At 47.2% G+C, this 27,500-nt stretch overlaps 1 protein-coding gene across 1 annotated transcript in view; it reads right to left on the reverse strand.

Moving 5' to 3' along the window:
• The window catches only part of LOC311121110 (phospholipid phosphatase-related protein type 5-like), a gene marked incomplete at both ends in the record, with an annotated part of 96,027 nt that overhangs the window by 36,415 nt on the left and 32,112 nt on the right, over positions 1 to 27,500 (reverse strand). Inside the window, 2 exons of the mRNA XM_084195641.1 lie at positions 3,999 to 4,175; positions 19,011 to 19,261. Coding sequence (XP_084051767.1) covers positions 3,999 to 4,175; positions 19,011 to 19,261 — 428 coding nt within the window. The remainder of the gene's footprint in view (positions 1 to 3,998; positions 4,176 to 19,010; positions 19,262 to 27,500) is intronic.

Here is a 27,500-nt window from a genome sequence, read left to right on the forward strand (position 1 = left end):
GATCCTGCTGCTCTGATTGGATAGAGTGAAGCTGTATTTTCTCCATCCACTCGCTTCATCATTTCACCCGATCACTTTTCCTGGCATGTTTTGGGTCTGATCATTTAGATTGCTGCTGCCTGCTACTATGACAACTCACATGGCGAGGACGTTTGATATTAAGCTATCAACGTTCATCATATCTAACAAGCGGGGCGAGGGTAGGGAAGAAAGATGAAACGCTGATGAGCATTCTGACTGAGTGACAGCAAACTTGTCTGCCTGCTGCAAGTTGAGGACACACACTCACAGACACACACACACACACTCACAGACACAAACAGACAGACGCACACAGACACACACTCACAGACACACACAGACAGACGCACACAGACAGACGCACACACACACCCACCTCTCCGCACACTGCTCCTAATCTGCAGCTTTTTTGCAGTGAGAACGTGCAGGAAGGTATTTTGCAAACATCTATTTAGGCATATTAAAACACTTCTGTTTTTTCCAAACACGAGTATCATCCGATCAGACTATCAACTGTCAATTTACGGATACGATTATGAATATGTCGGCACTAATAAAAACTAGACAGTCAGGGAGAATCTGAAATTCCAAAAATGTCATGGCATGAGGCACCATTGATTTAGTTATAATGTTTGAGTCACTCAGATAGCATAAGAACCATGTGTAGAATTGCAGGACATTTGCTTTGAAACTGACATTTTTCTCAGCCCCATGACAAATGTGAAGCCAACTCCCGTTTGAGATCATTTCTCATTGGTTCCCTCTCTGCCCGTGATGGATCCCCAACGCTCCATGCTCATTGGTTCCCTCTCTGCCCATGATGGATCCTCAATGCTCCATGAAGGTCCCCAAGAACGTTCCCTCTCTGCCCATGATGGATCCTCAATGCTCCATGAAGGTCCCCAAGAACGTTCCCTCTCTGCCCATGATGGATCCTCAATGCTCCATGAAGGTCCCCAAGAACGTTCCCTCTCTGCCCATGATGGATCCTCAATGCTCCATGAAGGTCCCCAAGAACGTTCCCTCTCTGCCCATGATTGATCCCCAGTGGCTAATTTGAGGGAACGTTACAGTCCGAAAGGAAAAGTGCATCTATATGCAGAGTATTCATTTCATTTGTAAAGTGCTTTTCTCACACCCAAGCCTCTGAAAAAATTTAATAATAATAATATCCAAAACACAGACAACAATCAAATCTATATCCAGGTGTCATCAGAGCCGGAGGACAGGAGAACAGAATTAACATAGGTCCTTGAAAGCTTCTCTGATCAGCTGTGCCTTAAACAAGGCCAGAGACTCTGCAGCCCTGACATTGACTGGAAGTGTGTTCCACAGCCGAGGAGCCGCACAACTGAATGCCCCGTCACCCATAGTTTTTAGTCTGCTGTGGGGCTGCTGAAGGGAGACGGACCTGGAGGAGTGAAGGTTGTGTGAGGGGCAGGAGGGTAGGATGAGGTCAGACAGGTATTTGGATCCAGAGTTGTGGATAGCGTGGTAGGTGTGAACCAGGATTTTAAAGTCAATGCGTGAGTGTATGGGGAGCCAGAGGAGGTTGAACAGCACTGGAGGGACTTGCTCACAGGGGGGAGTGTGGGTAAGGACACGTGCAGCACAGTTCTGGACATATTGTAGTTTTCTTAGGCACTTGTCAGATGTGCCAACTAACAAGGCATTACAATAGTCCAGACGGGACAATATACAGTGCCTTGCAAAGGTATTCATCCCCCTTGGCGTTTTTCCTATTTTGTTGCATTACAACCTGTAATTTAAATGGATTTTTATTTGGATTTCATGTAATGGACATACACAAAATAGTCCAAATTGGTGAAGTGAAATGAAAAAAATTACTTGTTTCAAAAAATGCTAAAAAATGAATAATGGAAAAGTGGTGCGCGCATATGTATTCACCCCCATTGCTATGAAGCCCCTAAATAAGATCTGGTGCAACCAATTACCTTCAGAAGTCACATAATTAGTTAAATAAAGTCCACCTGTGTCCAATCTAAGTGTCACATGATCTCAGTATATGTACACCTGTTCTGAAAGGCCCCAGAGTCTGCAACACCACCAAGCAACGGCCACCACCAAGCAAGTGGCACCATGAAGACCAAGGAGCTCTCCAAACAGGTCAGGGACAAAGTTTGTGGAGAAGTACAGATCATGGTTGGGTTATAAAAAAATATCAGAAACTCTGAATATCCCACAGAGCACCATTAAATCCATTATTAAAAAATTGAAAGAATATGGCACCACAACAAACCTGCCAAGAGAGGGCCGCCCACCAAAACTCATGGACCAGGCAAGGAGGGCATTAATCAGAGAGGCAACAAAGAGACCAAAGATAACCCTGAAGGAGCTGCAAAGCTCCACAGCGGAGATTGGAGTATCTGTCCATAGGACCACATTAAGCCGTACACTCCACAGAGCTGGGTTTTACGGAAGAGTGCCCAGAAAAAAGCCATTGCTTAAAGAAAAAAATAAGTAAACACGTTTGGTGTTCGCCAAAAGACATGTGGGAGACTCCCCAAACATATGGAAGAAGGTACTCTGGTCAGATGAGACTAAAATTGAGCTTTTTGGCCATCATGGAAAACGCTATGTCTGGCGCAAACCCAACACCTCTCATCACCCCGAGAACACCATCCCCACAGTGAAGCATGGTGTTGGCAGCATCATGCTGTGGGATTTGTTTTTCATCGGCAGGGACTGGGAAACTGGTCAGAATTGAAGGAATGATGGATGGTGCTGAATACAATTAAATTCTTGAGGGAAACCTGAGATTTGAGACTGGGACGGAGGTTCACCTTCCAGCAGGACAATGACCCTAAGCATACTGCTAATGCAACACTCGAGTGGTTTAAGGGGAAACATTTAAATGTCTTGGAATGGCCTAGTCAAAGCCCAGACCTCAATCCAATTGAGAATCTGTGGTATGACTTAAAGATTGCTGTACACCAGCGGAACCCATCCAACTTTTGCTGGAGCGATTTTGCCTTGAAGAATGGGCAAAAATCCCAGTTGCTAGATGTGCCAAGCTTATAGAGACATACCCCAAGAGACTTGCAGCTGTAATTGCTGCAAAAGGTGGCTCTACAAAGTATTGACTTTGGGGGGGGTGAATAGTTATGCACGCTCAAGTTTTCTGTTTTTTTTTGCCTTATTTGTTGTTTGTTTCACAAGAAAAAATATTTTGCATCTTCAAAGTGGTAGACATGTTATGTAAATCAAATGATACAAACCCCCCAAAAAATCAATTTTAATTCCAGGTTGTAAGGCAACAAAATAGGAAAAATGCCAAAAGGGGGTGAATACTTTCGCAATCCCCTTGTAAAGGCGTGGATGAGTCGCTCAGCTGCAGGCTGTGACAGCATAGGTCATAACCTGGCAATGTTCCGCAGATGGAAAAATACAACTTTGGTCACACTTTTGATGTTGGCCTCAAACGAGAACTGACTGTCAAATATCCCACCCAGGTTGAGAACCTCCCTGGAGGGGAGCACCTTGACACCTGTAGCTGCTGTTGTTGTTACTTATGGAGCCAGTGCCAATCAGCACGACCTGTGTCTGCAGTTTAACTGCAGGAAACTCAACTGCATTTGATGTCCTGCAGGCAGCTGACCAGGAGTGGCATTGTCAGTGTCAGTGTTTGTGGAGACATACAGCTGAGTGTCATTAGCGTTTAAAAGTGAATGCTCAGTCTTTGTAGATACAAGACAGTAGAGGCCCTAGGACCAAGCCTTGAGGGATCCCCAGGTGGACCACCACCAGGGGAATTGGCTGCCATTTTTGGACACAACCATATGCTGATGCTTTTGGACACAACCATATGTGATGCTGATCCAGGTTCTACAACCCAATGGTGCGGTGTCCAAATTACGACAGCGTCAGAATCACTAGGAGTTGGTGAACGAGGCTGTCCAAAATTAGCACACCGTACATTGTGAGGTTTGTGATGCAGCTGCAGGACAGGTTCTTACCAGGAAAGTGGCGATGGCCACTCCTATGATGAATCCAGCGATGACGTCAGACCAGTGGTTCCGGTACTCGGCCACTCTGTTGAGTCCCGTGAGGAAGGCCAGACACATCAGACCCAGGGACAGCACAGGTTTGGCTAGCCGCGGCCCTTCGGCTTCCACTGTACACGTGATGTAACTCTAGAAGATAGTAATGAACATACTGTTATCTCCTCACATCCCTCTTGATCTCATCTATTAAAGTTAGTAAGAAAATAAATACAAATGTCATCTTCATTGTACTCAGAGGAAAAGGCATTGGTGTCATATTTTAGAGTAAATAGACCACAGACAACATAGTCCCCCTTCAGAATGCCAATACTATATTGAGTGGTACATCCCACTGGGCACACCACGTCATTTCAACGTGGATAATTGGTTAATATTTGGTTGAGACGTTGATCAATGAGATTACAACCTATACAGTGCATTCGGAAAGTACTACACACAATATCCCATAATGACAAAGCAAAAAATTAAAATAAAAATACAAGGAAATATCACATTTGTGCCAACTATAAAGTTTGGTGGAGGAGGAATAATGGTCTGGGGCTGATTTTCATGGTTTGGGCTAGGCCCCTTAGTTCCAGTGAAGGGAAATCCTAATGCTACAGCATACAATGACATTTTCTAGACGATTCTGTGCTTCCAAATTTGTGGCAAAAGTTTGTGGAAGGCCCTTTCCTGTTTCAGCATGACAATGACCGCGTGCACAAAGCGAGGTCCATACAGAAATGGTTTGTCGAGATCGATGTGGAAGAACTTGACTGGCCTGCACAGAGCCCTGAATTGGAACGCCGACTGCGAGCCAGGCCTAGTTGCCCAACATCAGTGCCCGACCTCACTAATGCTCTTGTGGCTGAATGGAAGCAAGTCCCCCGCAGCAATGTTCCAACATCTAGTGGAAAGCCTTCCCAGAAGAGTTGAGGCTGTTATAGCAGCAAAGGGTGGGACCAACTCCATATTAATGCCCATGATGTTGGAATGAGATGTTCGACGAGCAGGTGTCCAAATACTTTTGTTCATGTAGTGTATGTTGAAATATGATTACCAAGATGACATAATCCTGCGGTTGAAATGTTACCCTCAAAACAACAGTTTACGATGACAGATTACGTTGAAACAACGTTGATTCAACCAGTTTGTGCCCGGGAGGGAGGGCTGCATGGAGCTGGGTCTCTATTCCTCATGTGTAGGGCTGTTGGTGGATGGGTTCTCTAACTAACTGTCAACGCTCTGTTCCCCTGCTCTGCCTGAGAGGGAGAGACACAGAGTGAGAGATTGACGTGTGGGGGTGGGGGTGGGGGTGGGGGTGAGAGAGAGAGAGAGAGAGAGAGAGACAGAGAGAGAGAGAGACAGATAGAGAGAGAGAGAGAGAGAGACAGAGAGACAGAGAGAGAGAGAGAGAGAGAGAGAGAGAGAGAGAGAGAGAGAGAGAGAGAGAGAGAGAGAGAGAGAGTGTATTCCCTCAAGGATCAGGGTGATAATCTCTCTCTCAGTCTCTCAATTCAATTCATTTCAATTTAAGGGCTTTATTGGCATGGGAATCATATGTTAACATTGCCAAAGCAAGTGAAGTAGATAGTAAACATAAGTGAAATAAACAATAAATATTAACAGTAAACATTACACTCAGAAGTTTCAAAAGAATAAAGACATTTCAAATGTCATATTTTATATATATATACAGTGTTGTAACAATGTGCAAATAGTTAAAGTACAAATGGGAAAATAAATCAACATAAATATGGGTTGTATTTACAATGGTGTTTGTTCTTCACTGGTTGCCCTTTTCTTGTGGCAACAAATCTTGCTGCTGTGATGGCACACTGTGGTATTTCACCCAGTAGATATGGGAGTTTATCAAAAATGGGTTTGTTTTCAAATTCTTTGTGGATCGCTGTAATCTGAGGGAAATATGTGTCTCTAATATGGTCATACATTTGGCAGGAGGTTAGGAAGTGCAGCTCAGTTTCCACCTCATTTTGTGGGCAGTGTGCACATAGCCTGTCTTCTCTTGAGAGCCAGGTCTGCCTACGGCGGCCTTTCCAGCTTTCCTTAAGTTTGGGTCAGTCACAGTGATCAGGTATTCTGCCACTGTGTACTCTCTGTTTAGAACCAAATAGCATTCTAGTTTGCACTCTTTTTTTTGTTAATTCTTTCCAATGTGTCAAGTAATTCTCTTTTTGTTTTCTCATGATTTGGTTGGGTCTAATTGTGTTGTTGTTGTTGTCCTGGGGCTCTGTGGGGTCTGTTTGTGTTTGTGAACAGAGCCCCAGGACCAGCTTACTTAGGGGACTCTTCTCCAAGTTCATCTCTCTGTAGGTGATGGCTTTGTTATGAAAGGTTTGGGAATAGCTTCCTTTTAAGTGGTTATATAATTTAACGGCTCTTTTCTCTCTCTCCCAGTCTCTCTCTCGTGCTATCTCTCTCTCCCAGTCTCTCTCTCGTGCTCTCTCTCAGTCTCTCTCTAAGTCTCTCTCACTCAGTCTCTCTCTCTCAGTCTCTCTCTCTCAGTCTCTCAGTCTGGTGGTGTGGTGATGGTGGTGAGGTGATGGTGGTGGTGATGGTGTTGGGGTGATGGAGTTGGGGGTGATGGTGGTGGTGAAGGTATTGGGGTGATGTTGGTGGTGATGATGGAGGTGATGGTGGAGGTGATGGTGTTGGGGGTGATGTGTGTGTGTGTGTGTGTGTGTGTGTGTGTGTGTGTGTGTGTGTGTGTGTGTGTGTGTGTGTGTGTGTGTGTGTGTGTGTGTGTGTGTGGAGGGAAACTTTATCCTACTCAGGTCAAGGGTTCACAGTCCCTCCCAGGGGCCACGGCTTATGAGTTGTCAAAAACGAATCAAACATGACCACGCTCTACCCCTCTCCAAAAACTAGCTAGCAGCAGCCTGTGATATTTTTTTTATTTCTTTTTTTCCACCTTTATTTAACCAGGAAAGCCAGTTGAGAACAAGTTCTCATTTACAACTGCGACCTGGCCAAGATAAAGCAAAGCAGTGCGATAAAAACAACAACACAGAGTTATATATGGGGTAAAAAAACATAAAGTCAAAAGATACAACAGAAAATATATACAGTGGGGAGAACAAGTATTTGATACACTGCCGATTTTGCAGGTTTTCCTACTTACAAAGCATGTAGAGGTCTGTAATTTTTATCATAGGTACACTTCAACTGTGAGAGACGGAATCTAAAACAAAAATCCAGAAAATCACATTGTATGATTTTTAAGTAATTCATTTGCATTTTATTGCATGACATAAGTATTTGATCACCTACCAACCAGTAAGAATTTCGGCTCTCACAGACCGTTTAGTTTTTCTTTAAGAAGCCCTCCTGTTCTCCACTCATTACCTGTATTAACTGCACCTGTTTGAACTCGTTACCTGTATAAAAGACACCTGTCCACACACTCAATCAAACAGACTCCAACTTCTCCACAATGGCCAAGACCAGAGAGCTGTGTAAGGACATCAGGGATAACATTGTTGACCTGCACAAGGCTGGGATGGGCTACAGGACAATAGGCAAGCAGCTTGGTGAGAAGGCAACAACTGTTGGCGCAATTATTAGAAAATGGAAGAAGTTCAAGATTACGGTCAATCACCCTCGGTCTGGGGCTCCATGCAAGATCTCACCTCGTGGGGCATCAATGATCATGAGGAAGGTGAGGGATCAGCCCAGAACTACACAGCAGGACCTGGTCAATGACCTGAAGAGAGCTGGGACCACAGTCTCAAAGAAAACCATTAGTAACACACTACGCTGTCATGGATTAAAATGCTGCAGCGCACACAAGGTCCCCCTGCTCAAGCCAGCGCATGTCCAGGCACGTCTGAAGTTTGCCAATGACCATCTGGATGATCCAGAGGAGGAATGGGAGATGGTCATGTGGTCTGATGAAAAAAAAATATAGCTTTTTGGTCTAAACTCCACTCGCCGTGTTTGGAGGAAGAAGAAGGATGAGTACAACCCCAAGAACACCATCCCAACCGTGAAGAATGGAGGTGGAAACATCATTCTTTGGGGATGCTTTTCTGCAAAGGGGACAGGACGACTGCACCGTATTGAGGGGAGGATGGATGGGGCCATGTATCGCGAGATCTTGGCCAACAACCTCCTTCCCTCAGTAAGAGCATTGAAGATGGGTCTTGGCTGGGTCTTCCAGCATGACAACGACCCGAAACACACAGCCAGGGCAACTAAGGAGTGGCTCCGTAAGAAGTATCTCAAGGTCCTGGAGTGGCCTAGCCAGTCTCCAGACCTGAACCCAATAGAAAATCTTTGGAGGGAGCTGAAAGTCCGTATTGCCCAGCGACAGCCCCGAAACCTGAAGGATCTGGAGGTCTGTATGGAGGAGTGGGCCAAAATCCCTGCTGCAGTGTGTGCAAACATGGTCAAGACCTACAGGAAACGTATGATCTCTGTAATTGCAAACAAAGGTTTCTGTACCAAATATTAAGTTCTGCTTTTCTGATGTATCAAATACTTATGTCATGCAATAAAATGCAAATGAATTACTTAAAAATCATACAATATGATTTTCTGGATTTTTGTTTTAGATTCCGTCTCTCACAGTTGAAGTGTACCTATGATAAAAATGACAGACCTCTACATGCTTTGTAAGTAGGAAAACCTGCAAAATTGGCAGTGTATCAAATACTTGTTCTCCCCACTGTATACAGTGTGTGCAAATGTAGCAAGTTATGGAGGTAAGGCAATAAATAGGCTATAGTGCAAAATAATTACAATTAGTATTAACACTGGAATGCTAGATGTGCAAGAGATTATGTGCAAATAGAGATACTGGGGTGCAAAAGAGCAAAATAAATAACAATATAGGGATGAGGTAGTTGGGTGGGCTAATTTCAGATGGGCTGTGTACAGGTGCAGTGATCGGTAAGGTGCTCTGACAACTGATGCTTAAAGTTAGTGAGGGAGATAAGAGTCTCCAGCTTCAGAGATTTTTGCAATTCGTTCCAGTCATTGGCAGCAGAGAACTGGAAGGAATGGCGGCCAAAGGAGGTGTTGGCTTTGGGGATGACCAGTGAGATATACCTACTGGAGCGCAGACTACGGGTGGGTGCTGCTATGGTGACCAATGAGCTAAGATAAGGCGGGGATTTGCCTAGCAGTGATTTATAGATGGCCTGGAGCCAGTGGGTTTGACGACGAACATGTAGTGAGGACCAGCCAACAAGAGCGTACAGGTCACAGTGGTGGGTAGTGTATGGGGCTTTGGAGACAAAACGGATGGCACTGTGATAGACTACATCCAATTTGCTGAGTAGAGTGTTGGAGGCTATTTTGTAAATGACATCGCCGAAGTCAAGGATCGGTAGGATAGTCAGTTTTACGAGGGCATGTTTGGCAGCATGAGTGAAGGAGGCTTTGTTGCGAAATAGGAAGCCGATTCTAGATTTAACTTTGGATTGGAGATTCTTAATGTGAGTCTGGAAGGAGAGTTTACAGTCTAACCAGACACCTAGGTATTTGTAGTTGTCCACATACTCTAGGTCAGACCCGTCGAGAGTAGTGATTCTAGTCGGGTGGGCGGGTGCCAGCAGCGTTCGATTGAAGAGCATGCATTTAGTTTTACTAGTGTTTAAGAGCAGTTGGATGCTACTGAAGGAGTGTTGTATGGCATTGAAGCTCGTTTGGAGGTTTGTTAACACAGTGTCCAATGAAGGGCCAGATGTATACAAAATGGTGTCGTCTGTGTAGAGGTGGATCTGAGAGTCACCAGCAGCAAGAGCGACATCATTGATATACACGGAGAAAAGAGTCGGCCCAAGAATTGAACCCTGTGGCACCCCCATAGAGACTGCCAGAGATCCAGACAACAGGCCCTCCGATTTGACACATTGAACTCTATCTGGGAAGTAGTTGGTGAACCAGGCGAGGCAGTCATTTGAGAAACCAAGGCTGTTACCAGCAGCCTGTGATAATGTTACAGCAGCCTGTGATAATATTACAGCAGCCTGTGATAATGTTACCAGCAGCCTGTGATAATGTTACAGCAGCCTGTGATAATGTTACAGCAGCCTGTGATAATGTTACCAGCAGCCTGTGATAATATTACAGCAGCCTGTGATAATGTTACCATCAGCCTGTGATAATGTTACCATCAGCCTGTGATAATGGTACCAGCAGCCTGTGATAATGTTACCATCAGCCTGTGATAATGTTACAGCAGCATGTGATAATGTCACCAGCAGCCTGTGATAATGTATCATCCCCAATCTCCAGAGTGCTGCTTAAAAAAAATATGTATTGTCACAAACACCGGATATAGGTGCAGTGAAATGTGTTGTTTTACAGTAGTACAGTTGTTTTATACTAGCATGCACCAAGCTTTGCAGTAGCATGCTAACCACTAACAAACGATGTGTTTGAATGTTGCAAGCTAACTGGAGCTTACTGCAAATAAACAATGTGCTTTACAATAGCATGCTAACTGCTAACAAACAATGTGCTTTAAATGAGCATGCTAACCACTAACCACTAAAAAAACAATGTGCTTTACGGTAGCATGCTAATACCGCTAACTGCTACAAAACAATCTTCTTTAAGATAGCATGCTAATAACCCCTAACCGCTACAAAACAATGAATTTGTTCGTTCTACATGGTGGGATCTTTTTGTGTCGGTAAAATTAATTATGCGAGAAATTATTTATATAATAACCACAGTGGAGGCTCATAATAATGGCCGGAACAGAGCAAATGGAGCATGCAGTTTATTAGGCTATAGATTAAATCAGTTATGATAAACCTTACAGGGTGGTGAATGTGCAAGGTGATGAGCTTGATGCTCCTTTCCATTAAATCTCAAGGGTTTTATTCTGGTGATATGATGATGGATGCTTGGCTGCCATTTAACAAAAACAAATAATATCGCTCTTATCCATAATAATCTCATAATGTACAGTACCAGTCAAAAGTTTGGACACACCTACTCATTCAACGGTTTTTCTTTATTTTTACTATTTTCTACATTGTAGAATAATAGTGAAGACATCAAAACTATGAAATAACACATATGGAATCATGTAGTAACCAGAAAAGTGTTAAACAAATCAAAAAATATTTTATATTTTATATTCTTCAAAGTAGCCACCCTTTGCCTTGATGACAGCTTTGCACACTCTTGGTATTCTCTCAACCAGCTTCATGAGGAATGCTTTTCCAACAGTCTTGAACTTCCCATATATGCTGAGCACTTGTTGGCTGCTTTTCCTTCACTCTGCGGTTCAACTCATCCCAAACCAACTCAATTGGGTTGAGGTCGGGTGATTGTGGAGGCCAGATCATCTGATGCAGCACTCCATCATTCTCCTTCTTGGTAAAATAGCTCTTACACAGCCTGTATGTGTTTTGGGTCATTGTCCTGTTGAAAAACAAATGATAGTCCCACTAAGCGCAAACCAGATGGGATGGCGTATCGCTGCAGAATGCTGTGGTAGCCATGCTGGTCAAGTGTGCCTTCAAATAAAAAATCGAATGTCCTTGCCTGCCTGTCTAGCTGTCTGCATGCCTGCCTGCCTGCCTGCCTGTCTAGCTGTCTGCCTGCCTGCACCTGTCTGTCTAGCTGTCGGCCTGCCTGCCTGCACCTGCCTGTCTAACTGTCTGCCTGCCTGCACCTGCCTGTCTAGCTGTCTGCATGCCTGCCTGCCTGCCTGTCTAGCTGTCTGTCTACCTGCACCTGTCTGTCTAGCTGTCTGCCTGCACCTGCCTGCCTACCTGCCTGCCGCTCTAGCTGCCTGCCTGCACCTGCCTGCCTGTCTAGCTTTCTAGCTGTCTAGCTGTCTGACTGCCTGTCTGTCTAGCTGTCTGCCTGCCTGCCTGCACCTGCCTGCCTAGCTGTCTGCCTGCCTGCCTGCACCTGCCTGTCTAGCTGTCTGCCTACCTGCCTGCCGCTCTAGCTGCCTGCCTGCACCTTCCTGCCTGCAACTGCCTGTCTAGCTGTCTGCCTGCCTGCCTGCCTGCCTGTCTGTCTTTCTGTCTGCCTGTCTGCTCATCTGGATTCCAAACGCAGGCAGCCAGGGGAGAACAAGTCAGGCTAGTCAGGCTTCTGCAGGCTACTGCAGGCTACTGCAGGCTAGTCAGGCTACTGCAGGCTACTGCAGGCTAGTCAGGCTACTGCAGGCTAGTCAGGCTACTGCAGGCTACTGCAGGCTAGTCAGGCTACTGCAGGCTAGTCAGGCTACTGCAGGCTACTGCAGGCTAGTCAGGCTACTGCACGCTACTGCAGGCTAGTCAGGCTACTGCAGGCTAGTCAGGCTACTGCAGGCTAGTCAGGCTACTGCAGGCTACTGCAGGCTACTGCAGGCTAGTCAGGCTACTGCAAGATACTGCAGGCTAGTCAGGCTACTGCAGGCTAGTCAGGCTACTGCAGGCTAGTTAGGCTACTGCAGGCTAGTCAGGCTACTGCAGGCTAGTCAGGCTACTGCAGGCTACTGCAGGCTAGTTAGGCTACTGCAGGCTAGTCAGGCTACTGCAGGCTAGTTAGGCTACTGCAGGCTAGTCAGGCTACTGCAGGCTAGTCAGGCTACTGCAGGCTACTGCAGGCTAGTTAGGCTACTGCTGGCTAGTCAGGCTACTGCAGGCTAGTCAGGCTTCTGCAGGCTACTGCAGGCTAGTCAGGCTACTGCAGGCTAGTCAGGCTACTGCAGGCTAGTCAGGCTACTGCAGGCTACTGCAGGCTAGTCAGGCTACTGCAGGCTACTGCAGGCTAGTCAGGCTACTGCAGGCTAGTCAGGCTACTGCAGGCTAGTCAGGCTACTGCAGGCTACTGCAGGCTACTGCAGGCTAGTCAGGCTACTGCAGGCTACTGCAGGCTAGTCAGGCTACTGCAGGCTACTGCAGGCTAGTCAGGCTACTGCAGGCTAGTCAGGCTACTGCAGGCTACTGCAGGCTAGTCAGGCTACTGCAGGCTAGTCAGGCTACTGCAGGCTACTGCAGGCTACTGCAGGCTAGTCAGGCTACTGCAGGCTAGTCAGGCTACTGCAGGCTACTGCAGGCTAGTTAGGCTACTGCAGGCTAGTCAGGCTACTGCAGGCTAGTCAGGCTACTGCAGGCTACTGCAGGCTACTGCAGGCTAGTCAGGCTACTGCAGGCTACTGAGGCTACTGCAGGCTAGTCAGGCTACTGCAGGCTACTGCAGGCTACTGCAGGCTAGTCAGGCTACTGCTGACTAGTCAGGCTACTGCAGGCTAGTCAGGCTTCTGCAGGCTACTGCAGGCTACTGCAGGCTAGTCAGGCTACTGCAGGCTACTGCAGGCTAGTCAGGCTACTGCAGGCTACTGCAGGCTAGTCAGGCTAGTCAGGCTACTGCAGGCTAGTCAGGCTACTGCAGGCTACTGCAGGCTAGTCAGGCTACTGCAGGCTATTCAGGCTACTGCAGGCTACTGCAGGCTAGTCAGGCTACTGCAGGCTAGTCAGGCTACTGCAGGCTAGTCAGGCTACTGCAGGCTACTGCAGGCTAGTCAGGCTACTGCAGGCTACTGCAGGCTAGTCAGGCTACTGCAGGCTAGTCAGGCTACTGCAGGCTAGTCAGGCTACTGCAGGCTACTGCAGGCTAGTTAGGCTACTGCAGGCTAGTCAGGCTACTGCTGGCTAGTCAGGCTACTGCAGGCTAGTCAGGCTTCTGCAGGCTACTGCAGGCTAGTCAGGCTACTGCAGGCTAGTCAGGCTACTGCAGGCTAGTCAGGCTACTGCAGGCTACTGCAGGCTACTGCAGGCTAGTTAGGCTACTGCAGGCTAGTCAGGCTACTGCTGGCTAGTCAGGCTACTGCAGGCTAGTCAGGCTACTGCAGGCTACTGCTGGCTAGTCAGGCTACTGCAGGCTAGTCAGGCTACTGCAGGCTACTGCAGGCTACTGCAGGCTAGTTAGGCTACTGCAGGCTACTGCAGGCTACTGCAGGCTAGTTAGGCTACTGCAGGCTAGTCAGGCTACTGCAGGCTAGTCAGGCTACTGCAGGCTAGTCAGGCTACTGCAGGCTAGTTAGGCTACTGCAGGCTAGTCAGGCTACTGCAGGCTAGTCAGGCTACTGCAGGCTAGTCAGGCTACTGCTGGCTAGTCAGGCTACTGCAGGCTAGTCAGGCTACTGCAGGCTAGTCAGGCTACTGCAGGCTACTGCAGGCTACTGCAGGCTACTGCAGGCTAGTCAGGCTACTGCAGGCTACTGCAGGCTAGTCAGGCTACTGCAGGCTAGTCAGGCTACTGCAGGCTACTGCAGGCTAGTCAGGCTACTGCAGGCTACTGAGGCTACTGCAGGCTAGTCAGGCTACTGCAGGCTACTGCAGGCTACTGCAGGCTAGTCAGGCTACTGCTGACTAGTCAGGCTACTGCAGGCTAGTCAGGCTTCTGCAGGCTACTGCAGGCTACTGCAGGCTACTGCAGGCTAGTCAGGCTACTGCAGGCTACTGCAGGCTAGTCAGGCTACTGCAGGCTACTGCAGGCTAGTCAGGCTAGTCAGGCTACTGCAGGCTAGTCAGGCTACTGCAGGCTACTGCAGGCTAGTCAGGCTACTGCAGGCTATTCAGGCTACTGCAGGCTACTGCAGGCTACTGCAGGCTACTGCAGGCTAGTCAGGCTACTGCAGGCTAGTCAGGCTACTGCAGGCTACTGCAGGCTAGTCAGGCTACTGCAGGCTACTGCAGGCTAGTCAGGCTACTGCAGGCTAGTGAGGCTACTGCAGGCTAGTCAGGCTACTGCAGGCTACTGCAGGCTAGTCAGGCTACTGCAGGCTAGTCAGGCTACTGCAGGCTAGTCAGGCTACTGCAGGCTACTGCAGGCTACTGCAGGCTAGTTAGGCTACTGCAGGCTAGTCAGGCTACTGCTGGCTAGTCAGGCTACTGCAGGCTATTCAGGCTACTGCAGGCTACTGCAGGCTACTGCAGGCTACTGCAGGCTAGTCAGGCTACTGCAGGCTAGTCAGGCTACTGCAGGCTACTGCAGGCTAGTCAGGCTACTGCAGGCTACTGCAGGCTAGTCAGGCTACTGCAGGCTAGTGAGGCTACTGCAGGCTAGTCAGGCTACTGCAGGCTACTGCAGGCTAGTTAGGCTACTGCAGGCTAGTCAGGCTACTGCTGGCTAGTCAGGCTACTGCAGGCTAGTCAGGCTTCTGCAGGCTACTGCAGGCTAGTCAGGCTACTGCAGGCTAGTCAGGCTACTGCAGGCTAGTCAGGCTACTGCAGGCTACTGCAGGCTACTGCAGGCTAGTTAGGCTACTGCAGGCTAGTCAGGCTACTGCTGGCTAGTCAGGCTACTGCAGGCTAGTCAGGCTACTGCAGGCTACTGCTGGCTAGTCAGGCTACTGCAGGCTAGTCAGGCTACTGCAGGCTACTGCAGGCTACTGCAGGCTAGTTAGGCTACTGCAGGCTAGTCAGGCTACTGCAGGCTAGTCAGGCTACTGCAGGCTAGTCAGGCTACTGCAGGCTAGTCAGGCTTCTGCAGGCTACTGCAGGCTAGTCAGGCTACTGCAAGCTAGTCAGGCTACTGCAAGCTAGTCAGGCTACACCTATCCTAGTCAGGTGAGTCTACATACTACTCCAGCAGAACAGCTCAGAGACTTGGAGAAGTCCATCTATACGCATATCTACTGTTACCATATTATCTACAGTTACCATAGCTACCGTTACCATTTGATCTACAGTTACCATATCTACCGTTACCATATTATCTACAGTTACCATAGCTACCGTTACCATTTGATCTACAGTTACCATATCTACCGTTACCATATTATCTACAGTTACCATAGCTACCGTTACCATTTTATCTACAGTTACCATAGCTACCATTACCATTTTATCTACAGTTACCATAGCTACCATTACCATTTTATCTACAGTTACCATAGCTACCATTACCATTTTATCTACAGTTACCATATCTACCGTTACCATATTATCTATCGTTACCATTTTATCTACAGTTACCATATCTACCGTTACCATATCTACCGTTACCATATTATCTACCGTTACTAGGGCTGTTGCGGTGACCGTATTACCACCACACCGGCAGTCATTAGTCATGAGTGGCGCAGTGGTTTAAGGCACTGCATCGCAGCGCTAGCTGTGCCACTAGAGATCCTGGTTCGAATCTAGGCTCTATCGTAGCCGGCCGCGACCAGGAGACCCATGGGGCGGCGCACAAGTCGTCCAGGGTAGGGGAGGGAATGGCTGGCAGGGATGTAGCTCAGTTGGTAGAGAATGGTGTTTGCAACGCCAGGGTTGTGGGTTTGATTCCCACGGGGGTCCAGTATAAAAAACAATAATAATAATGTATGCACTCACTGACTGTAAATTGCTCTGGATAAGCGTGTCTGCTAAATGACTGTAAATGAACTCAGTAAAATTTCATGTGACTGTTGAGTCTCGGTAATCTCCTCTTATGCACTCAGAACATGCGTTGGTAGCACCCAACTCGCTAACGACCTTCAGGTCCTAATGGCCTGGTACTCAGGGCTCTATTGTCCCTCTAACCATCAGGTCCTAATGGCCTGGTACTCAGGGCTATATTGTCCCTCTAACCATCAGGTCCTAATGGCCTGGTACTCAGGGCTCTATTGTCCCTCTAACCATCAGGTCCTAATGGCCTGGTACTCAGGGCTCTATTGTCCCTCTAACCATCAGGTCCTAATGGCCTGGTACTCAGGGCTCTATTGTCCCTCTAACCATCAGGTCCTAATGGCCTGGTACTCAGGGCTCTATTGTCCCTCTAACCATCAGGTCCTAATGGCCTGGTGCTCAGGGCTCTATTGGCCCTCTAACCATCAGGTCCCAATGGCCTGGTACTCAGGGCTCTATTGTCCCTCTAACCACTCTGACATCAATGTAAATCCAATCGAAAATGAGTGTGCCTTTATACAATACATAGCCTACCACATGTTACACCTGGCAGAAAAACATTCAAGTAAGGGGTCTAGCCTATACTCCAGAATTAAACAGATTGTAGCAATCGTATTTGAATGTGGACTGTATTATTATTATGCATACTGGATGGACTGGTTACCTTATGCCGCGCTCCAAACTCACGGCTACTCGGCAGGTAGCTTAGTGGTTAAGAGCGTTGTGCCAGTAACCGAAAGGTCGCTGGTTCTAATCCCCGAGCCGACTAGGTGAAAAATCTGTCGATGTGCCCTTGAGCAAGGCACTTAACCCTAATTGCTCCTGTAAGTCGCTCTGGATAAGAGCGTCTGCTAAATGACGTAAATGTAAATATCCATGAGTCTGGGAGAGAAGGCCTAGGCCATGCTGTTGGTTCATTGATTATGCAGGGCGGTTTACAGAGTTAACGTACAATTACAGTGAATTTGTATTTGATTTTGAATAGCCTAGTAATAGGAATTTTTTTATATTTTCATAATTAATTGGGTGACATTACCTTTAGCTATACAGAATATCTCACCACCATGCGTTTCCATCTCCTCTCTCTCTCTCCTTTATTCCTTTCTAGAACGTGCTGTTAACAGTTTAATGAAATACATATGTTTAGTTACTATCAATGTTCCCGAATAGAGTTCACTTGGTTTCCCAAATTAAGCACTGGGTAGCTTCAGGAACAGGGTTGGAGAGCCCATGGCATACAGAGATTGGGCAGAATATCACCTGTCGCACAGCGAGTGGCTGCATGCTCCTCAAACAGTGGTTGATGCACGGAGTGAAATAACCAGGGTAGCATGATTGAAAAACTAACAGGCGGGAAAGCGGCCTTCATTCACTATTCGAGTGCATACAGATGACAAGCCTTTTCTCCCTGCCCCTGTTCCTGCCCATTTGACAACGGACCATTCTAAATCGAAACTAATTTTACATATTAGTAAAGACAAGATTAAATTTAGAATAGTCTGACGGGTGAAAATCTGATCACTTGATGAGAGAGAAGCGTGTGTAGCCTGAGGCGAGGAACAGAGCGCAAGCTTTTCTTGTGACTTTCTCAAATCATCAATAGCCTGTAGTCGCACCATGCAGCCCATAATATGTTTTCATTTCTAAGACATTCTAAGGTTTGTATCATTCACAACTAAAGTGACCAAATAACTCTAATTGATCAATTTTATACTCAACATAGCCACTTCATATGCACACTCCCTCCGGAATGGGAAAAATATATTTATATTTGAAGTTGAATTGTATTCTTCTTACTATAAAATCATATAATATAAAAGAATGGCACAGGATTACAAGCGTATCTTGTCTGCTAAATGAACAAGCCTACAGCCTATGGCATGGAGCATAGCCAGATAACATACAGTAGGCCAACTCATATTTTGTTCTTCTGAAATACATTTTCTTCTTTTCATAATGTTTCTTTAGACCCGCCTAAAATAAATAATGCATTTATTGTGATGGTGTATTTTTTATTGATTTATAATACTTTTTAAATGTAGATGTTCCAAAGGCTCACATCAGCGGCTTGTATGTGGCTTGTATGCGTGGAGGGGTGGAGATGCTAAATGTGTTTACGTTAATTATTGGTTAATGTGAAATCTTCAACCAATTGCATCTCACCACCAGACACTCTTCGATCAATGAGGCAGCGACTTCAATCCAGAGTCCAAAATACGAAAACAAGATTTCAAGACAACGAGAGTCCAGCCCAATCTGTCAGGAATTATTCAACGGATTATAGAGGTTTAAAGACTAACAGGATATACTGCGCAGCGTTCTCCACATCTCATCATAGCCATCAAAGAAGCAGCTGAATAGCAGCACATTCAAGACAGGCACCTATTGGGCCTACTAACTCAGTCTTTAAAGGTCCGTTATCAAGGCTGTCCCTCATAGAATGTTCCAGATTTCCTTAGGGATGTCTGCAATGTCATAAAGCCTACTATTATTCTGCACATATCGTCAGTATGGAAACATTACTCCAGTTATTATGTTCCGTTAGTTAGTAGTTGTAACAGAGCCAACTCACTTAACATCTTTGGTTCCTGCTAATCTTTAGTTCCTTACTCACCGCAAGATAGAGGGCTGCATAGACGCTGAGCGCGGCCTCTTTGGAGGGGAAGGTTTTGCGTGCTCGCAGGATATCCTCCTGGTTCCCGGTGCAGGCCTCCTGGTGGCTGATGTAGCGCAGGCCGTTCTGGCAGCCCAGGGCCGTGTAGTTGGGCTTACACACCGTCAGGAAGTGGGGGGCCAGGTTCCCCGTCACCACCTGGCCGGCATTCACAAAGATGTCCACGGTGAACAGGCCGAACGTGTAGATGCCTGGATAGAGGGGGAGAGAGACACTGGTTAGAGGCTGAACGTGTAGATGCCTGGATAGAGGGGGAGAGAGACACTGGTTAGAGGCTGAACGTGTAGATGCCTGGATAGAGGGGGAGAGAGACATTGGTTAGAGGCTGAACGTGTAGATGCCTGGATAGAGGGGGAGAGAGACACTGGTTAGAGGCTGAACGTGTAGATGCCTGGATAGAGGGGGAGAGAGACACTGGTTAGAGGCTGAACGTGTAGATGCCTGGATAGAGGGGGAGAGAGACACTGGTTAGAGGCTGAACGTGTAGATGCCTGGATAGAGGGGGAGAGAGACACTGGTTAGAGGCTGAACGTGTAGATGCCTGGATAGAGGGGGAGAGAGACATTGGTTAGAGGCTGAACGTGTAGATGCCTGGATAGAGGGGGAGAGAGACACTGGTTAGAGGCTGAACGTGTAGATGCCTGGATAGAGGGGGAGAGAGACACTGGTTAGAGGCTGAACGTGTAGATGCCTGGATAGAGGGGGAGATATACACTGGTTAGAGGCTGAACGTGTACACGCCAGGGTCCAGTTTTTCAAAAGTTATCTGGATTTTGCCTATCGGATAGGATTAAATGGATAGAAATATCCGATAGGTGAAATCCAGAAAGATAAATTTTGAAAAACTGGACCCTGGATAAAGGGGGCGATAGAGGCTAAACTTGTATACTCCTGGAGAAAGAGAGAGAGCGAGAGAGCGAGAGACAGAGACAGAGAGACAGAGAGAGACAGAGAGAGTGAGAGAGAGAGACAGAGAGAGAGAGAAACAGAGAGAGAGAGAGAGAGCGAGCGAGAGACAGAGACAGAGACAGAGAGAGAGAGAGAGACAGAGAGAGAGAGAGAGAGAGAGACAGACAGAGACAGACAGAGACAGAGACAGAGACAGAGAGAGAGAGAGAGAGAGACAGAGACAGAGAGAGAGAGAGAGAGAGAGAGAGAGACAGAGACAGAGACAGAGACAGAGACAGAGACAGAGAGACAGAGAGACAGAGAGAGACAGAGACATCTGATGTTCCCATATCCAGTGGAAACGTCATAAGATAAAGGAAAAAAACAGCTGTCTGTCCCGAGCTCACTGGTCCGGGAAACTCTGAGGACCCAAAATAGGCTAGTTGATACATATTTGCAAGTTCAATGGAGACAGCTTCAGGCCAAACCCAGTTGATTGATTTGATGTGATTGAAAGAACCAGAATTTTTCATCAGGATATTTTATACTGGTTTAATTTGTCGGCTTTATGTATTTTTACTTAGTTGACAATGGAAGTTAAAAGGCATACTGCTGCATTGGCCCATAGGCTATCTCTGAGTACCATGCTCTCATTTCTTTAGCCGTTTCTTTAGCCGTGTATTAATGTGTCCATATGACAGAGGCTGGTGCTCTCGCAGAAGTCGGACTCTGTGTCTCTGCATCTTAATGTGACTTTCAGCTTTGAAGCCCACTTAGCTGGAGGAACAGAGACGAAAGGTTTCATTAATGTTGAGTGGCATTCTGTTTTGTCTCCCTCTCCCTTGTTTTTACATTCCAGTCACTGCTTTCTCATCTTCTGTATTCTTTATTAAAGGGAAGGAGAGATGAGACGAGAGGAAGGGGGGTGAGACAAGAGATGGGATGAGACGAGAGGAAGGGGGTGAGACAAGAGATGGGATGAGACGAGAGGAGGGGGTGAGACAAGAGATGGGATGAGACGAGAGGAAGGGGGGTGAGACAAGATATGGGATGAGACGAGAGGAGGGGTGAGACAAGAGATGGGATGAGACAAGAGGAGGGGGTGAGACAAGAGATGGGATGAGACGAGAGGAGGGGGTGAGACAAGAGATGGGATGAGACGAGAGGAGGGGGTGAGACAAGAGATGGGATGAGACGAGAGGAAGGGGTGAGACAAGAGATGGGAAGAGACGAGAGGAGGGGTGAGACAAGAGATGGGAAGAGATGAGAGGAGGGGGTGAGACAAGAGATGGGAAGAGATGAGAGGAGGGGGTGAGACAAGAGATGGGATGAGACGAGAGGAGGGGGTGAGACAAGAGATGGGAAGAGATGAGAGGAGGGGGTGAGACAAGAGATGGGATGAGACGAGAGGAGAGGAGGGGGTGAGACAAGAGATGGGATGAGACAAGAGGAGAGGAGGGGGTGAGACAAGAGATGGGAAGAGACGAGAGGAGGGGGTGAGACAAGAGATGGGAAGAGACGAGAGGAGAGGAGGGGGTGACAGTAGATGCTGACGGACTGATTTTTACTTCTGTCAGATGGATTATTTCAACAGTGACTCACTAGATAAGACTCAGGTAAGACTCAGGTAAGACTCAGGTAAGTATTTGGCAGTAGATTTCAGAAGTCATTAGCCTGACAATGTTCCACTTAGCAGCAGCACAAATAAGCCGGGTGGGTCGCCTGTCTGTGGAAAGGCAAAGTATGGGGTTTAGCGAAATAATTACTTAGCTGGCTCCTTAGGCGGGGGAAATCCTACTCTTATTAAGCAGATAAATGTAATAAAATGTCCCATGTTCAATATTCAATCAAAAAACAAAAGCATCAAAGGTCATCCCTTTTTAGAGTAATTGATCCCATTTTCTGTGATCTGGGTGTGGTGTGTGGTGGGTTGGTGCTGTATGGGGAGGCTGGGTGGGTAGAGAATGGATGGGTAGATGCTGGATGGGTAGAGCCTGGGTGGGTAGAGGCTGGATGGGTAGAGGCTGGGTGGGTAGAGGCTGGGTGGGTAAAGTCTGGATGGGTAGAGGCTGGATGAGTAGAGGCTGGATGGGTAGAGTCTGGATGAGTAGAGGCTGGGTGGGTAGAGGCTGGATGGGTAGAGGCTGGATGGGTAGAGGCTGGGTGGGTAGAGGCTGGGTGGGTGGAGGCTGGGTGGGTAGAGGCTGGATGGGTAGAGGCTGGATGGGTAGAGGCTGGATGAGTAGAGGCTGGATGGGTAGAGAATGGATGGGTAGAGAATGGATGGGTAGAGGCTGGGTGGGTAGAGGCTGGATGGGTAGAGGCTGGATGGGTAGAGTCTGGATGAGTAGAGGCTGGATGAGTAGAGGCTGGGTGGGTAGAGGCTGACTGAGGAACTGAGGTTTCACTGCATCAGACTGCAGCAATAGGAAAAGGCTCTGGTGTGAGATCAAAGGTGCAGGTGCAATGGCTCATCCAGACTTTACCCACCCAGCCTCCCCATATATAGCCCCACTAACTGTCTCTCACAATCAGAAGGTTCCAAGATAGCTAGGGCCGTATCATTATAGAACTAGAGACAATAAAGGATGCTATATCTCTGTGATATAGTACCTCTGTCTTTGTTAACCTGTAATGGGTTGAAGAGGTGCAGTGCTGGTGCACTACAATGCTCTGCAGGCAGCTGTCTTTGGCCTGTGTTGAAATGACCCCCACCTTCACACTGCAGTCTGCTAGGGAGGCTTAGGTGAAAGTAGTATCCCCCCCATCTGATCCCATTTGATAAAGGCCTTTAGATCCTCAGACAGACACAAATCCCTCTAGTGAGCTCCGTCATCTATACCTGTACAGCCGGTGGTAGCTTCTGCTGGCTACTGGGGCAGACATGATCTACAGAACTAAAATGTAAAATCAACATAACAGCAGTGGCCTACTGTCAGAGTCTTATTAAAACAATGTTGTCCAGTTATACTAAGTAATCCGTTTAACATCCTGTGTGGTTTTTAGATTATGTAAATTAAAGCAACCTTTAATTCATACATATTGTGTACAGTGAGAAAAGAGAGGATTAGCTGCAACACAAAGCTCAGAACATTAAATAAATATTACAGTAAATGGAGGGTTTGACAGCTGAGAGAGAGAGAGAGAGAGAGAGAGAGAGAGAGAGAGAGAGAGAGAGAGAGAGAGAGAGAGAGAGAGAGAGAGAGAGAGAGAGAGAGAGAGAACCCCAATCCACAAAAGTGGAGACAGATTTGACCCCAATAACTACCGTGGGATATGCGTCAACAGCAACCTTGGGAAAATCCTCTGCATTATCATTAACAGCAGACTTGTACATTTCCTCAGCGAAAACAATGTACTGAGCAAATGTCAAATTGGCTTTTTACCAAATTACCGTACGACAGATCACGTATACACCCTGCACACCCTAATTGATAAACAAACAAACCAAAACAAAGGCAAAGTCTTCTCCTGCTTTGTTGACTTCAAAAAATTTGGCATGAGGGTCTGCTATACAAATTGATGGAAAGTGGTGTTGGGGGAAAAACATACGACATTATAAAATCCATGTACACAAACAACAAGTGTGCGGTTAAAAACACACACATTTCTTTCCACAGGGCCGTGGGGTGAAACAGGGATGCAGCTTAAGCACGACCCTCTTCAACATATATATTAATGACTTGACGAGTGCACTAGAACAGTCTGCAGCACCCGGCCTCACCCTACTAGAATCTGAAGTCGAATGTCTTCTGTTTGCTGATGATCTGGTGCTTCTGTCACCAACCAAGGAGCAGCAGCACCTATATCCTCTGCACAGATTCTGTCAGACCTGGGTCCTGACAGTAAATCTCAGTAAGACAAAAATAATGGTGTTCCAAAAAAGGTCAAGTTGCCAGGACCACAAATACAAATTCCATCTAGACACCGTTGCCCTAGAGCACACAAAAAACGATACATACCTCGGCCTAAACATCAGCGCCACAGGTAACTTCCACAAAGCTGTGAACGATCTGAGAGACAAGGCAAGAAGGGCCTTCTATGCCATCAAAAGGAACATACAATTTGACATACCAATTAGGATCTGGCTAAAAATACTTGAATCAGTTTTAGAACCCATTGCCCTTTATGTTTGTGAGGTCTGGGGTCCGCTCACCAACCAAGAATTCACAAAATGGGACAAACACCAAATTGAGACTCTGCATTAAGAATTCCTGACCACTGTGACTGACCCAAAATTAAGGAAAGCTTTGATTATGTACAAACTCAGTGAGCATAGCCTTGCTATTGAGAAAGGCAGACCTGGCTCTCAAGAGAAGACCGGCTATGTGCACACTGCCCACAAAATGAGGTGGAAACTGAGCTGTATGACCATATTAGAGACACATATTGCCCTCAGATTTCACAGACCCACAAAGAATTTGAAAACAAATCCAATTTTGATAAACTTCCAGATCTATTGGGTGAAATACCACAGTGTGCCATCACAGCAGCAAGATTTCTGACCTGTTGCCACAAGAAAATGGCAACCAGTGAAGAACAAACACAAGCATTGTTTATGTTGATTTATTTTCCCTTTTGTACTTTAACTATTTGCCCATCGTTACAACACTGTATATAGACATAATATGACATTTGAAATGTCTTTATTCTTTTTGAACTTGTTTGAGTGTAATATTTACTGTTCACTTTTTATTATTTATTTCACTTTTTTTTTTTTTTCTATTTCACTTGCTTTGGCAATGTAAACATATGTTTCCCATGCCAATAAAGCCCTTAAATTGAATGAGAGAGAGCGAGAGAGAGAGAGAGAGAGAGAAAGAGAGAGGAGTGTATTCCCTCAAGGATCAGGGTGATAATACTTTGGGGCTGTAGTCTTATCTAAAATAACCACTTTGGCGTGAGAGCATAGAAGAGGTGCTATATACAGTACTATACCACTCCCTTCAGGGCTCAGTACTATACCACTCCCTTCAGGGCTCAGTACTATACCACTCCCTTCAGGGCTCAGTACTATACCACTCCCTTCAGGGCTCAGTACTATACCACTCCCTTCAGGGCTCAGTACTATACCACTCCCTTCAGGGCTCAGTACTATACCACTCCCTTCAGGGCTCAGTACTATACCACTCCCTTCAGGGCTCAGTACTATACCACTCCCTTCAGGGCTCAGTACTATACCACTCCCTTCAGGGCTCAGTACTATACCACTCCCTTCAGGGCTCAGTACTATACCACTCCCTTCATGGCTCAGTACTATACCACTCCCTTCAGGGCTCAGTACTATACCACTCCCTTCAGGGCTCAGTACTGTACCACTCCCTTCAGGGCTCAGTACTATACCACTCCCTTCAGGGCTCAGTACTATACCACTCCCTTCAGGGCTCAGTACTATACCACTCCCTCCAGGGCTCAGTACTATACCACTCCCTTCAGGGCTCAGTACTATACCACTCCCTTCAGGGCTCAGTACTATACCACTCCCTTCAGGGCTCAGTACTATACCACTCCCTTCATGGCTCAGTACTATACCACTCCCTTCAGGGCTCAGTACTATACCACTCCCTTCAGGGCTCAGTACTATACCACTCCCTTCAGGGCTCAGTACTGTACCACTCCCTTCAGGGCTCAGTACTATACCACTCCCTTCAGGGCTCAGTACTATACCACTCCCTTCAGGGCTCAGTACTATACCACTCCCTCCAGGGCTCAGTACTATACCACTCCCTTCAGGACTCAGTACTATACCACTCCCTTCAGGGCTCAGTACTATACCACTCCCTTCATGGCTCAGTACTATACCACTCCCTTCATGGCTCAGTACTATACCACTCCCTTCAGGGCTCAGTACTATTCCACTCCCTTCAGGGCTACCAATCCCTTCAGGGCTCAGTACTATACAACTCCCTTCAGGACTCAGTACTATACCACTCCCTTCAGGGCTCAGTACTATACCACTCCCTTCAGGGCTCAGTACTATACCACTCCCTTCAGGGCTCAGTACTATACCACTCCCTTCAGGGCTCAGTACTATACCACTCCCTTCAGGGCTCAGTACTATACCACTCCCTTCAGGGCTCAGTACTATACCACTCCCTTCAGGGCTCAGTACTATACCACTCCCTTCATGGCTCAGTACTATGCCACTCCCTTCAGGGCTCAGTACTATACCACTCCCTTCAGGGCTCAGTACTATACAACTCCCTTCAGGACTCAGTACTATACCACTCCCTTCAGGGCTCAGTACTATACCACTCCCTTCATGGCTCAGTACTATACCACTCCCTTCATGGCTCAGTACTATACCACTCCCCTTCAGGGCTCAGTACTATTCCACTCCCTTCAGGGCTACCACTCCCTTCAGGGCTCAGTACTATACCACTCCCTTCATGGCTCAGTACTATACCACTCCCTTCATGGCTCAGTACTATACCACTCCCTTCAGGGCTACCACTCCCTTCAGGGCTCAGTACTATACCACTCCCTTCAGGGCTCAGTACTATACCACTCCCTTCAGGGCTCAGTACTATACCATTCCCTTCAGGGCTCAGTACTATACCACTCCCTTCAGGGCTCAGTACTATACCACTCCCTTCAGGGCTCAGTACTGTACCACTCCCTTCATGGCTCAGTACTATACCACTCCCTTCAGGGCTCAGTACTATACCACTCCCTTCAGGGCTCAGTACTATACCACTCCCTTCATGGCTCATTACTATACCACTCCCTTCAGGGCTCAGTACTATACCACTCCCTTCAGGGCTCAGTACTATACCACTCCCTTCAGGGCTCAGTACTATACCACTCCCTTCAGGGCTCAGTACTATACCACTCCCCTTCAGGGCTCAGTACTACACCACTCCCTTCGGGGCTCAGTACTATACCACTCCCTTCAGGGCTCAGTACTATACCACTCCCTTCAGGGCTCAGTACTATACCACTCCCTTCAGGGCTCAGTACTATACCACTCCCTTCAGGGCTCAGTACTATACCACTCCCTTCAGGGCTCAGTACTATACCACTCCCTTCAGGGCTCAGTACTATACCACTCCCTTCAGGGCTCAGTACTATACCACTCCCTTCAGGGCTCAGTACTATACCACTCCCTTCAGGGCTCAGTACTGTATCACTCCCTTCAGGGCTCAGTACTATACCACTCCCTTCAGGACTCAGTACTATACCACTCCCTTCAGGACTCAGTACTATACCACTCCCTTCAGGGCTCAGTACTATACCACTCCCTTCAGGGCTCAGTACTATACCACTCCCTTCAGGGCTCAGTACTATACCACTCCCTTCAGGGCTCAGTACTATACCACTCCCTTCAGGGCTCAGTACTGTACCACTCCCTTCAGGGCTCAGTACTATACCACTCCCTTCATGGCTCAGTACTATACCACTCCCCTTCAGGGCTCAGTACTATTCCACTCCCTTCAGGGCTACCACTCCCTTCAGGGCTCAGTACTATACCACTCCCTTCATGGCTCAGTACTATACCACTCCCTTCAGGGCTCAGTACTATACCACTCCCTTCAGGGCTCA

Source organism: Coregonus lavaretus (assembly GCF_964263955.1).
Source record: "Coregonus lavaretus genome assembly, contig: HAP1_SCAFFOLD_1386, whole genome shotgun sequence".
Classification (NCBI taxonomy): Eukaryota; Metazoa; Chordata; class Actinopteri; order Salmoniformes; family Salmonidae; genus Coregonus; species Coregonus lavaretus.